General features: G+C 37.5%; 1 protein-coding gene across 1 annotated transcript in view; it reads right to left on the bottom strand.

Annotated features, from left to right (window-relative positions):
• The window catches only part of Pth2r (parathyroid hormone 2 receptor), a 70,568-nt gene that overhangs the window by 17,213 nt on the left and 38,352 nt on the right, over positions 1 to 15,003 (bottom strand). The window contains exons 9-10 of the mRNA XM_031368859.1: positions 11,039 to 11,102; positions 1,529 to 1,623 (exon numbers count right to left, since the gene is read on the bottom strand). Of these exons, the coding sequence (XP_031224719.1) occupies positions 1,529 to 1,623; positions 11,039 to 11,102 (159 nt within the window). The remainder of the gene's footprint in view (positions 1 to 1,528; positions 1,624 to 11,038; positions 11,103 to 15,003) is intronic.

The following is a 15,003-nucleotide window of genomic DNA, read 5'->3' as shown; positions in this document are numbered from 1 at the left end:
GGAAATAAGGTTTGATAATCTGGGGTCTCAAAAACAGAAACAGAACTGAATTTCCAAATTGTTGTCAAGTAGTTTCTCAAATAAGAAATACATTTCCCGTTGTGTATTTATGTGTGGCTTATCTCTGGACACTATGAGGAATACCAATTTTGTTTCAGCTATGGAAAAATAGCCAGTTAGCTGAAAACCTACAATCCCTAAGTCCTATGACTCAAGACCTTCTCTAATGAACAACTTTAAAATTTAAAATATTTCTGGACATCAGATTATTTAAAAGTTATTCTGAATTCTGAATAGCAGCTTACTTAAATTCTTAATAAATTGTTCTCTTCAATTATTCTAAGAAACAATCCCCTGGGATTTTTTTAGATGTTATTCATCATCCTCCTTTCTTGCCCAAGTATCTCAAAACTCTTGCTCAACTTTTTCAAAGAAGTTCAACTTCCTGTCATTTACAACTATATAAATAAGCATCCTGCATTCATAACTAGAAATCCACAGCAATTATAAACATAATCACATTTTTTCACTTTATGTAGAATAAAATGTTATTTATATCCCCACACTGTGCCATTATTCTTGGCCTCTGTCTTCAATGGTGGAAAATATGAGACAAGCTATCTTAGTACAATATAGGCCTTTACCATAGATTCTTAGGCACAATGAATATCACAATACTACCAATGAACATTGTTGGAGTTGGCAGCTGCAGGTTAGTTCACACTGTACGTGCTATAGAGTCCCAGCCAACCTTGTAGTCTTTGCTGCTGGGCAGAAAAAGGCTGACAACATGTCAGAGGGGAAAGAATCAGCAAAAAACTTGGAGAATGCTTGTGAAATAAAAAAATCAAAATGCTGAACATGGTTTGTTTTTAACTGTATTTGAGATAGTACTTCACAGCAATCTGGGGCAGAAGTTGTTAACTGATTTAAGTAATGCAAAACCTAGTCAGCATCCATCTGATTGCTAGACATGTGAGTTCAATTGGACAGAGTACTCAGAATTAACAAATGATCACTAGCAGGAATGGGCACTCCCTTAAAATGGCTCGATAGCGATTATGAACACTCAATTTGTTCTTTTCCTCATGAAAGGCAAAGTAATAAAATTCCTCCAATCAGTGAATTTAAAAAGTTCTTAAAATATGTATTTGGGAGCTATCAATTCACCAAAGATTGGGTGTAATACAACAAATGCACCCACTTGATTTTTTTCAGTAAGGACATATTTTCAAATAAAAGCAACTACCTAAGATCCTCACCAGTAGACTTTTGGGTAAATTCGTACAATTTGTAGGAAATTAACAACCTGCTAAGAACAGATAAAAATGTACAGAGTATTCAGGCACAGTAAGAAAGTTTGGGAATATTTCTATCTTGACTATCAATATACTTGCTTCCAACAAATCGTGTAAATGAATTAAACAAAAACACACATTCATAGAGCAAATCCCCTAAAAACTAGTTAGTTCTTATTCTTTAAACGGCAAGCAAAATGTTTCCTGTGAGGAAAGTTTCTCTGTATTACCTGTACTGCTTTCTCATGTCATGCCCAACAGCATTGGTCTCCCAAATTTTGGTAGCAAGAACTCTCACTGTATTCAGGAACAGAATAAAATTCAGCTGAAAGACAAAAGAAGGTAATACCACACAAAAATTAAATTATTCTTCAAGACATTTGTTTAAATTTAATAATTTTAACGTCTTTGTATCAAGACTAAAAATTCCCCATTCCAGAAATTTGGATGCAGAATCTGAGATAAGACAGTAAAGGCTACTGATTCTTAATTTGCTTTCATTTAAAAATTTAAAAAAGAAAAGAAAAGAAAGGCTAAATTTTTAATAGCATTAGAAAACAGAAATATTAGAAAATAATCTAACAAAATCCAAGGTCCAAAGATCAGGGGAAGCCACATGGCAGATTGGTGGGACAAGATTAAGTTATGGTGTAAATGGGACTAACTTTTTAAAACTGAATTAAAACCTAGCTTCTGCCTCTGTGTTCATGAAGAGGAGTAATAGAATTGTTCAGAGAATAATATCCTCGCCTATGATGTGTGAAATGTACTGGGAGATGCATGTTAAGGATATTTTATAGGCAAGATGCTGTATAAGAAAAGGCCCCTGATATGGAAAGTTATATTGAATTTGAAAAGGGATAGGAGTGGGATCCATTAGAGAGAATCAAGTTCTGCCTTCAAATAAGGGAGATGGCAGAGAGTTGGTTCCTCTTCCTGTGTAGTAGAGGAAAATGCTCCTAGACTAACCAAGCATGGCTGCCATTCCTTGAATACTCTCTAAGCTTGACATGAATATAAGATACTTTTATTGTGTACCATTATTAAGGACCCAAATTTTCCAATTCAAAAAGATTTGACCTGGGTTATCCAGCTAGTCACTGGAATTTGAAGCCATCTGCATGGTTCTGTGATGTATTTAATGATCACACTCTCACTTTCCTTAGATGTATTAAAACATACAGAAAACATTCCATTGGGGATTGCTTTCTGAACGGCCATATTTATTTCCCATCACAGAATTTCCTCTCTACCTGAGAAAACATTTCCTAATGATGCAGTAAGTCTGGCGCGGAGATCTGGGGAAAGGCTGAATCACAGCAACCGTGTAAATGGCTGAGAGTTAGGAACGGAGCCGAGAGATGCTATGGGAGCACTACCAGCTGTGTACTGTCATTTATCAGTCCCTAGTCCGTATAATAGAAGTGTAACCCTAAGCTCTACTGTATAAAAATGTCCAGAACCAAGGTCTGTCCTCATGTCATACAGCAAAGGTAAATTCTGAAAACCCAAAAATAAATTTGATCGGGAAGTGATATATACCAGTTAACCTAACAGTTTAATAAAAGAGAAGATATACTTAAGGATGGCCAAATTGACTATTAAAACAAAAATATAAGAATTAAGAAAAGGCAAGTCCGAACAGAAGTAGTTAGTTTCAAAGAAAACACACACATGTATATAAACATAATGATACATGTAAAAATAGCCTCATGAAATTCCAGACAATTGCTCTAAATAGTTAAGGGTAACTAGAAAGTGTTATTGGTTACATGATATCCTGATTTCTTTTTTACAAAAAAAAGAGCTTTTTAATTTTCACAATGATTCTAGAAGATGTATCCTCATCATCACTCTGCAGATGCAGAGCAGGTGACTCACACAGCCAATGCTCATGTAGAACACACAGTTGGACCTGCTGTGTAACTCCTGGCCATTCTGTTGTTCTGCCCATCAAATACAATTGAAGCAATAAAAGATTTCATTGATTAAAAATGGATCAAAGACATTTAGTTTAAATCTGAGATTCTACTTCTAGGTAAAACATAAAAATTGCTCTTCAAAATAATGGTGTCAGCAAGAACTTTTTTATTGGATATTTTATTTATTTACATTTCAAATGTTATCCCCTTTCCCGATTTCCCTCCCCCCGCAAAACTCCCTATACCATCCCTCCTCCTCCTGCTTCTATGAGGGTGTGCCCACACCCACCTGCCCACTCCCACTTCCCTGCCCTCCAGCTCCCCTACACTGGGGCATTGAGCCTTCACAGGACCAAGGGCCACTTCTCCCATTGATGCCCAACAAGGCTATCTTCTGCTGCATATATGGCTGGAGCCATGGGTCCCTCCATGTGTACTCCTTGGTTGGTGGTTTAGACCCTGGGAACTCTGGTTGGTTGATATTGTTGTTCTTCATAGGGGGTTGCAGACCCCTTCAGCTCCTTCAGTCCTTTCTCTAACTCCTCCATTGGGGAACAAGCCCCTAGAATCAGATGGTAGGGCTACAGCAAACTGAAAGGTGTTTGCATAGCAACGAAAACAATCAGCATAGCACATAGGCCACAGATGGGAGAAAATCTTTCCCAACTACACCTCAGACACAAAGAACTGCCAAAACTAAATACAAAGAAAATCAAACAGCCAATCAACAAACAGGCTAATAATAAATGTTGGGGAGGATGTGGAGAAAGAGGAACCCTCATTCATGGCTTGTGGCACATGGGGTGAAAATTAAGATAGCAAGTAGGGAAACAAATTTAGAGGTTTCTCAAAAAAGTAAAAATAAAATTAACATGTGCCCCAGCTATTCCACTCCCATGTGTGCATCCAGGGAACCCCATTCCCCACCACAGAGACATTTGCATCCCCATATTTATTGCTGCTGTTCTCATTATAGAAAAGAAAAGGAGCCAACCTAGATGCCCATCAACAGATGAATGGATGTTGAAAGTCTGCTACATATGTAAAATGAAATATTATTCAACTCTGAAGAAAAAAATGAAATGACAAAATTTTCAGGAAAAAAAAATTGAGGGACTTAGAATGTATAATGATACTAAGTGAGGAAACCCAATCACAGAATGAAGAAAAAAAAAGCATGTTCTCCCTCAACTCATATGGCAGCCTATAATGTATAGACACATATATGTAAGCATATGTATAGATTTCATTTAAGTTTAAAAGAACAGAAAATGGCAACAAAACAAAGCCAAAAGGCATACTAATGAGTTCACATATACAGTATCCTTTGTGTATGTCCCTTGAGGGCACTCTCAAAGGGTAACATGTTTTCAGTGCAGATTCAGTCCTTGATGGGTGGTGTCCACATCTGATTCCAAGAAGGGCCATTACCTTCCTGGGAGACATGAAATTTAAGTTGCATTTTTCACTCAATATTCCTGTAGGGAGTACTTCTTTTGTAAGCACTGCTAAACTTGGTGTGTTTTAAAAAATAATAATAATAAAAATAAAACAACAAAAATTTTTAACTTCAAAATAATAGAGTATGAAGATTGTTGAAATTATGTTAAAATAATCCCAACCTTGAAATTTCTGAGAGTTCCTTGGATTTATTGTCTCTAGATACCCAAGAATAACATGTCTAGAGTTTGAAAACCCCAAAAAGTTTGGCTTTTTTTTTCACTGTACATTATAATTCTAAAAATGTACCATTATTGCTGAATAAATGTACTTTGCCTTAAATATATATAAAGCAGCAAATGAATATGGCCAAGTTTTTAAATCAGTAGAATAAACAGCAAGGTGTGAGTCAACAGAGCAGGAGAACCTCTTCATCAACTGAGACTGCCCTAGAAGAGCCCTTCCAGAGGATGCGTCCAGCTGTGTGGGCTCAACGTGCTTACATGGAGAACATGGAATTGAGAGCTAGTGAGCAAATTATTCTTTCTGAAGAAAAGACTGTGAACAGGATATTAAGAAAAAAAAATCCCTATAGACATTAGAGACATGATTCTGCAGTTAGGAGAGGTGCATTATATGCCAATCAAGGGCAATGAAGAACAAATGAACAGTGGCATCCATCGTTTATTATGATTGCCTTTCAGTGGTGAAGGATGGTCTTGTTGCTGCTGATGTAAATGAGAATTACAGAGTCCCTGCATGCCTCGTGCAATGTTCTTGGGGGAAAATGTTTGCTCATGTAATTGCATAAATATATAATTGTATAATCTCTGTAAATTTGTCCAGGTAAAAACTGCCTCTGAACTGAACTTAGCCAAACTCAACTGTGTTGTCTGAACTCAACTATACCGCAATCTCTGAATTGCTTTCCCCTCCTGACATACCCTGTACCTCTTTTTCCTGTCTGTTCTAGTGAGACTGGGGTGCATCCTATCTCTGACTCCTTCTGTCAAATCTTTCTCTGATTCATCACTTTGTCTCCCCCTCAATTAGATGGCACTTTCAAACATGGCTGCTTCCTTTTTTACAAACTAACTTTACCTTCCTTGTGTGGGATTAAAGGTGTATACTAAGGATGTATCCATATTCTATCCAGAGGTATTAAAGGTATGTCATTCTAGCTGGATCACACAGACTTAGAAATTCTTTCTATATGATCTCTTGCCAGAGCAGCCATATTACTGAATTAAGATTCCCCTACCTCTTCATTTAACCTAAAAGTCATACACAGTTTTACTGTTACAACAGAAACAGTCATCAATTCCACAGACTTAATAGTCCAAATGTCCTTGTGAAAATCTGTTGATATAATGATCCTTCATAATTGCATTCCTGGTCATCTATCTTTCAGCAAAACGTCCATTTTAGCATCAAGGATTTCCAATCTGCCAGAATGATGAAGCATATGTACTTCTTCAGCTGGTTTGTTGAGCTGTCTCCATGCAGGGGATTAGCTTTCTACATCATCTTCCTTGCTGTCTTTCTGCATCAATTCTTTCCTTGAGTCATGCCTTTCATGTGGAAACTTCTCTTACTCAGATTGGATCTTTTCCAATTTGGATGGAACCCATAGTCTTTCACAGGCAAAACCTCTTCCCTAATGCAACATATTCCACGACTTCCACTCTGATGTTAAAACATCTTTAAAGTATACAGGTTGATCTAATTCAGCAATTGTTTTTTTTGTTTTTTGTTTTTGTGTGTGTATGTGTGTGTTTTTTTCTTACAATCCAGTGTCTTTCGGATAATCTTATTCCCCCTTTCTGTTTATCAAGGTACCATTCGATCTTTATGAATCCACACATAAAGTAGACACTTAGGCACTAGCATTCCATGCCTAACTCCATGCTAGTGAGCCACACTTCTGACCCATCTAAATCTAGAAACAATCAAGCCATATTACATATAATATTCAGTGTCTCCAATACCTAGTTTAATTTTATTTAGCTGCTCTGTGAATTACTGACAAGAAATGCTTGGCTTGTGTTGTTCTGACTTGTAGCCCAGGCTGGTCTTGAATTCACAGTATAGCTTTGAGCTCCTAAGCCTTTGTTTCTCAAGAACTAAAACTACAGATGTGTCACTATTGTCAACTAATTTTCATATACTAGCTACTACTAAGCAATACTGTTGATTGACAATAAAGCAATATATCACCTAAAACTCAATCTTCAAGCAACCCATAGCTGGCCTTTAAAAAAAAAGAACCAAAAAACTAAAATAATAAATCCAAGCTGACCGCTTGTTGATGCATTTGAATTTGTAGGTACATTTTTCTGTAGTCTGTGGTTCATTTTCTGAGAAATCTTCAAAAATAATCTAAGGGTCAAAAAAATGTTCTGGATGGGAACCATTTAGAAGATGTTGTAATTTGACAATGCTAGTGGAGATCTCTTCATATTTAAATAACCCTGCATAAATCGATGCGACTGTGAGAGCTGGCAGAGATTATAGTTCACGTGATACTCGGGGCTCAGATTTAGGAAAATGTGGACTGGGAGTGAGTACTCCTTCACTTTTTTTGGTCTTTCTTTACTTTTATAGCATCACTGAGCTATGGACCAGTCTCTATGTATTTGACCCTCAGAGTCACTTATTGGTCTATATTCACTTTTACAGCATCATTGTGCCATGGACCAGTCTCTGTGTATTTGACACAGACAGACTCTTCAAATAACTAATGGTCTACTTTGAAAGAAGTACATTTAATACAAAGTTTAGATTTTCAGGGGGGTTGTTTTTGTCATCTCATGTGTGTTTTGTTCTACACACCCATAAAAAAGATATCTCAGAGAATTCTAACAGAAGGAACAGGATGGCAGAGCCCAGAAAAACTTTTAGGAACATCTTAAATGGTGACTTTTAAAAAAACTACTACATTGACTACTTCTTAAAATATGAAGAGAAGATAAACATGTATAATCTACTCTCTGCTCCTTAAGTCAATGAATTACTTCCCCCCAACTGTTATCACAGGAGGAACAACCTCCAGAATCAAGAAAGAGATAGAGATAAGGAAGATTGGTAAAGGAGAGATTTATAGAGATTCAGTTTAGCAACTATATTTGGTATTTGACAGAATTGCAAATACCAAAATGACTTTCTTCCTAGAGAAAAATCTTCCTTCCAGAAATCTTTCTTAAATATCTCAAAAATAACACTACAAATGAAATTCAAGCTCTAATATATACAATAGATGCTGTCCATGAGTTACGGATTAATAAGAAATGAACTATGCATTTTGTATTTATATTTATTATAGAATTAAATTGTAGCATTATAATGGGGGAAATGAATTACTTATACTTTAAAAGTTCATTAATCTGCATAGGTAGCCGGTCATCAATGGGAGGAGAGGCCCTAGGTCCTAAGAAGGCTCAATGCCCCAGTGTAGGGGAATGCCAAGGCAAGGAAATAGGAGAGGGTGAGTTGGTGAGCAGGGAAAGGGGGGAAGGAATAGGGATTTTTCCAGAGGGGAAACCAGGAAAGGGTTGAAAAGTAAATAAAGAAAATATATAATGAAAAAAAAGAAGCAGAAGAAGCAAAAAAAAAAAAAAAGCTCATTAATCAATAACAATATGCCTATCGATAAAGTAAAAACACTTCTCATGTTCAACATTCTGTGATGTGAGTGGATGGGCTGCATTTTGGGGTTCTCTGATGGGAATGATTATACAACATTTGACTTTAAGACAGACATGTGTTGCAACAAAGAGTGAAGGTTATGGTCAGGATTAACCAAACAGAAGCCTCCTTGCTTCTGACAGCTGGACCAGTTAAAGAACCCTGTAAATAATAATAGAGATCCCCCCACTGAGGCATAGGATGCTGAAAGGCAGTGCTGTCCCTGGAGGTCTGCAAGACATTGCTCCGTGAAAACTCCCTGAACAAAAGAGGGGCTACTTGAAGCCAACTCCATGTCTTACATTCATAACCAGGGCTTCAACCCATTCCCCCAGAGATGAAAAAGACGACAAAAGAGGTTCACATCACATGAGCCCCTCCAATGCGAGAACTCAGGACTGAGGGGAAAAGAAAAGCACCCACACCAGAGTGTGTCCAAAGACACAGACTGGGACACACAATGAGACTCTATACAGAAAGAGAGACAAGAAGGAACACCATGAGAGAATTCTGGCCGCACTCTTCCTTTTATAGGTTAGAAAATATGAGATGTCCGGCACAGAAATCCCCAAAGAGTCTGGAATCCCAGGAGAAAAATATGTAGTAGAGAGTTCCCTAGAAGTCTCTGCGAGATGGCTGTGCATTGGAACTATCTGAGGACTTCTGCTAGGAGTAAAGATATGAACAGATAAAAGTCAGAGGCTTCACCCTCCATGGTGAAAATGGAGGAGAGTCTCCTTTCCTCTTTTTGTCCCACTTACCTAAGAAGACATTGAAATACCGTCTCATTCCTTTGAAATATAAGATAGGTCTTTTGTCATACTGAAGACCCAAGGAGGAGGGCAATGAGCAGGATGTAAAGTGAATAAGTAAAATAATGACAACAACAAAAACAATAATAATAATAATAATAATAATAATAATAATAATAATAATATTTTTTTAAAAAGGAAATGCCCAATAGTTTACTATTTTTTACTTCAATTCCAAAAATTCAAAACCTCAGGTGACAACACATGTTGCCAAGGATGTGGAGAAAGAGGATCATGCCTCCATTGCTGGTGGGATTACAAACTGGTAGAACCACTCTGGAAATCAATCTGGAGGTTCCTCAGAAAATTGGAAATAGATCTACCTGAAGACCCAGCTATACCACTCTTGGGCATATACCCAAAAGATGCCCCACCATGTCACAGGGGCATGTGATCTACTATGTTCCTAGTGGCCTTGTTTGTGATAGCCAGAAGCTGGAAACAACCCAGATGTCCCACAACAGAAGAATGGATACAGAAAATGTGTTTCATTTACACTATGCAATACTACTCAGCTATTAAGAACAAGGACATTATGAGTTTTGCAGGCAAATGGATGGAACTAGAAAATATCATCCTGAGTGAGGTAACTCAGACCCAAAAGGACATACATGGTATGTACTCACTAATAAATGGATATTAGCAAAAAAAAAAAAAAAAAAAAAAAAAAAAAAAAAAAAAAAAAAAAAAAAAACAAATACAAAATACCCAGGATACAGTCCACAGAACTCAAAAATGTTAACAAGCCAAAGGGCACAAGTGAAGACTTTTCAATTCCACTTGGGAGGGAGAAGAAAGCAATCACAGGAGGGGGGAGAGAGGGAGGAACTTGGAAGAGAAACAGGACAAGGAGGGGAAGAGGGAACATGATCTAGTATTGGGTGGGGGAACAGGACTGAAGCTCTGAGAGTCAGCAGAAGAAATGGAAACAGGCAACCTCAGGAGGTAGGAGGTAGGGGGACCTTCCAGAATGTACCAGAACTAGGGGCATGAGATACTCTCAGGACTCAAAGGGAGGGACCCTAGATGAAATGCCCCACAATGGGGAGAGAGAACTTGTAGAGCCCACCTCCAGCAGAAAGACAAGACATCAAGTGGGGGATGGGGTTGCCATCCCACAGTCAAAAACTCTCTGAATTGTTCCTGTCTGAAAGAAATTCAGGGACATAAAACGGAGATGAGCCTGAGGAAAAGGAGGTCCAGCGACAGGCCCAAATTGTGATCCAGCTCCATGGGAGGCCCCAAGGTCTGACACTATTATTAATCCTATGGCGTGCTCACAAAAAGGGACCTATCATGACTGCCCTCTGAAAGACCCAACAAGCGGCTGAAAGAATAAGAAGCAGATATTCACACCCAACCAATGGACAGAAGCTGCTGTCTCCTGTGGTTGAATTAGGGAAAAGCTAGAAGAAGCTGAGGAGGAGGGCAACCCTATAAGAAGATCAACAGTCTCAACTAACCTGGACCCCAGACCTCTCAGACACTGAGCCACCAAACAGGCAGCACACAGCAGCTGATATGAGGCCCCCGACACATATACAGCAGAGGACTGCCGGATCTGAACTCAGTCAGAGAAAATGCACCTAACCCTCAAGAGACTGGAGGCCCCAGGGAATGGGGGAGGTTTAGTAGTGGGGGGATGGAACATCCTCTTGGAGATGAGGATGAGAGGTATGGGATGTGGAACAGTTAAAGGGTGGACCAGGAAGTGGATAAAGTCTGGGCTGTAAAAAAAAGATATAACAATAATAATAATAATAATAATAATAATAATAAAGTCATAACATCCATAATTAAGCCTCAAAACTGTCTGAGTTTTAGTAGCAATTTTATTTGTTCCTTTATCATTCATTGAAACTACATAAACTTTACAACTTACCCCAATAGCAGCTAAGATCGGAGCCTGGTAAATCCACCTGTCTCCAGTACTAAGTTCCCAACACCTAAGATTGAAAAAAAAAAAGAACCTGAATGAATAAATTTGCCAAACTAAATAAATGAGAATGGATGCTAGCCCCACCTTCTTTTGGAGAAACAAATACAGCCTTAAAATTCTTATTCTTAAGTACCCAGACCAGTGAAAACACTATAGGTCCTGAATTCCTTACTCTGAGGGAGCCTGTATATGAGTTTTATAACATTAGAGAGTTACTTCTATACTAGTCAGGTTCAATACCTTGTTTCTAAGACCACAAAATAACTAGTCTCCTAGGTGTGGCACAATGGTACTTTGTTTTAATTAGCATTAAAATGAAACATAATAATTTAAAAGTTGTTGGCAAAAAAACTATCTCTTTCAGAATTTAGAGCAATTTTTATTTTGTAGCTTTTAACCTGTAGAGATACATCAGGAAATTGAACACAAATGCTTCTTACCATAGAAATAAAAACTCAGCTGTCTTTGACAGGCTACAAACCATTAGTGTCCTAATGAATCCTGACTGAGTTTTTTGCATTTACTTATAAATCTTCAGCATTAAATTTCATGAATATAAATGGTTCATTAATTCTCTCATTTGAACCAGTTTAACATCTTCCTAGTTCCTCATTAAATAAGGTATTAAATTTTTTGGTAGGTATTCATTTCATATTTGTTTATGACTTGTAATCTTATATTTAACTTTTACAGTATAAATAGCATTCATATTTATACTATTTATCTATTTGTTACAATTAGTTTCTAATTCCTAACTAAAATTTAAGTAATACATGGGCAGAGATCAATGTGGGGTGATGAAATGCAGTGGGGTGCCCTAAGTGCCTAGGACACTATAGAGGACACAGATGGCCATTAAATATTTGTTTTATTGGAATTACATAAATTTAACTCAAAGTAAGTTTAACTCACCCTCACCTAATCTGCTTTGTACTGGTAAAAGTCATACATTAGATTAAATAGTACAGAGGGTTTTTTATTATTTTATTATACTTGAAAGTTTAATGTAACAATTGAAGCAACTGTTTTAAACTTACAGACATGTAAACAAAAGACTTCCATTTCTTTCTACTCAGACAAAACTCAGTATTGATTATTCCAATGATAAATGATATAAAGAATTTAAAGAACATAACACTAATTTTTCAAACACTAGGTGATAAACTTATCAAGAAATTATATTTTATAAATATAATTTATAAATAATGAGGTGCTATTTGAACAACTTTAAAAGGTAAAACATTTTCACTCCATACCTAACAACTACGTATTTTTCAAGCACAGCTTTCATGTACAATTAACACATTCTCATCTCAAAATCTATAAAATAGAAGACATACTGAGACAGTTTGACCTTCCCCATACTCTCTCATTTTGTTAAATATGTTCACATTTCCAAATGAATACAAACAGCATAGTCTTACTTTCCCTTATTGCTATATTTTGGATTTTAAATTACCCTCCAAAATCCCATGTGTTAAAGGCCTTGCCCCAGTGGATGATGTTACTGGGAGGTGAAAGGATCCCTACAATGTAGGGCCTACTGGAAGGAAGTTGCTAGGAGAATGCCTTTGAGGGATAAACTGGGACCCTGTACCTTCTTTCTCTCCAAATACCATAAACTAAACATCCCCTCTCACCTTGATGGACTAGATAGGCCCAGCGAGGCCATGGATCAAAACCTCTTCTCAGAGTCTAATGAAGATTTTCTCCTGTTTTTTAAGTTGATTGTCTTGAACATTAAGTCATCATAACAGAAATCTGGAATAACTAATATGGATTATCAGCCTGATAATGATCTAGAATCACCTACAAGACAAACCTCTGGTCATGTCTGTGCATTTCTCAATTGGGTGATTGAATCCTGAAGACTCGCCCAAATGTGAGTGTCACCACTCAACGGGCTGGAGTTCTGGACTGACTAAAAAGGAAGGAGCAAGCATAGCACCCACCTCCTCAGCATGGCCCTCAAACTGTGAACCAAAATAATTCCTGCTTCCTCGGCATCTAGTCACAGAAGCAATGAACGGAACGAAAGCACTAACTCACTTATCTCACAAAGGGATGTCATTTATATGCGGCTGTGAATTATTTTCCTTTTGAATATACCTGTGAAAGTGCATAAGTAGGTTTCTATATTGGTACCAAGAGATACCAGTCACACGTACTCTGTTACAGTACTATAACTTGTAGACCAACAAAAATCTCTCATCGAACTAATTCTGGCCCTGGCTAGCTGAAACCTGTATAGCCAATGAACTTGGAAGCTTACTAGCATGGAAATCAAGACACAAAATTGTTACATTTGTACACTGGACATCGAATTGGACATTTACAGAACTCGGTACAGGTGTCTCTCTCAACACTCAAGAAAGATACACAAGAAAGATAAGACATTGTTAACTAAGCTGCACAGGTCATGGACTGCGCTACCCTCAAAAGCTTCCGTCGGTAACAGAAGTCTTGTTGTACCAGCTGCAAGGCTTTTGGATTCCATACATTTTCATTCCAGTTTTGAGTATTTGATATTATCCTCACAATCTTTTTTTTCTGCCTTGATGACATTTTACCATAATGTCTCCTAACATATGAGATTCAATCACACAATTCTAGTTCTAAGAAATCACTATATTTAGAAGTAGAACCAAAAAATGGCTGTCTTTAGACACATCAAAAATTTGACTTCTACGGGTTAGAGTGTCAAAATTTCAAGTTTTCTTTTTGACATAATGAGAGAGGCAAGTGAGATTTCAGACATTTTCAAGAAAATGCTATAACTCCTTACTTTAATTCTTCAATGCCTCACATCATACACAGCTGAGGACTAAATTCTGTTCAGATGGTTTTAAATAGATTTTAAAACTCTAAGAAATAAAGTTCTGAATGTTGTAGTATCAGGCTCAAAGGTTTGACTAGACAGTAGGAATTTCCACACCAACAATGAAACCTGTATCATCCTACCATAGATATCCAGTAAGTGAATCTTTCTTTCTCTGCCTCTCTGCCTCTCTGTCTCTCTCTCTTTCCTTCTCTCTCTCTCTTTCTTTCTCTCTCTCCCCTCTCTCTCTCTCTCTCTCTATCTTCCCTATTCCCCCTCGTTTTCCCTCTCCACCACATTCAGTAAAAAGAGAAGAAAAGAAAGGCTAGGCCCTGGAAAGTATGCAACTCCTAAAATGTTTTGTTGTGGTCTAACTCCCTACCCCCAGAATACCTGTACCAGTTTTGTTCCATGTCTTCCAGCTATTTCATATAATTGCTACAACATACCTGCCAGTCAATGACATGGAAAAATAACTTGACTCAGAACAAGTTCATACTGATCCCACATCCTGTTACATTCTGTTCTGTACATCCTGAGTTTTGCTAATCTTAAGCAATTCCACAAAGGTTTATGTAGGACCCATCAAGTTAAAGGTCAATATGATCTGCTATGGTTTGAGTCAGAGCTGACCATCAGGCAGAACCTCCTACACCTCTGTATGAGCTCATTGTGGGTTTTGTGGCTAATGCTGAAGAATGCTACTAATAAGCCAAAAAGTTATGACTATAATACTCATGCTCTGTTGTCTCAATGTTCAAAAATTTCCCTGTTCACCACTCACCAACTACTCCTCTTATCTCACTCAGGAACAATCAGCTTAAAGATCAGCTGAAAATACTTTGCCTAGTAAGTCAAAATGTAATACTGCTCTCCTCCTTGCCTTTTAAACTTTTGAGCCTGGTTTTTCCTGTGGATGGAACTAGAAAATATCATCCTGAATGAAGTAACTCAGACTCAAAAGGATGTGCATGGTATCTACTCACTAATGAGTGGATATTAGCCCCTCTCCCCCCAAAAAAGTACAGAATATCCAAGATATAGTCTACAGAACTCAAAAAGTTCAACAAGCTGAAGTGCCCAAGTGAGG

The sequence above is a fragment of the Mastomys coucha genome, unplaced genomic scaffold, assembly GCF_008632895.1.
Source record: "Mastomys coucha isolate ucsf_1 unplaced genomic scaffold, UCSF_Mcou_1 pScaffold14, whole genome shotgun sequence".
In the NCBI taxonomy this organism is placed as follows: domain Eukaryota; kingdom Metazoa; phylum Chordata; class Mammalia; order Rodentia; family Muridae; genus Mastomys; species Mastomys coucha.
This window is presented reverse-complemented; position numbering and strand designations above follow the sequence as displayed.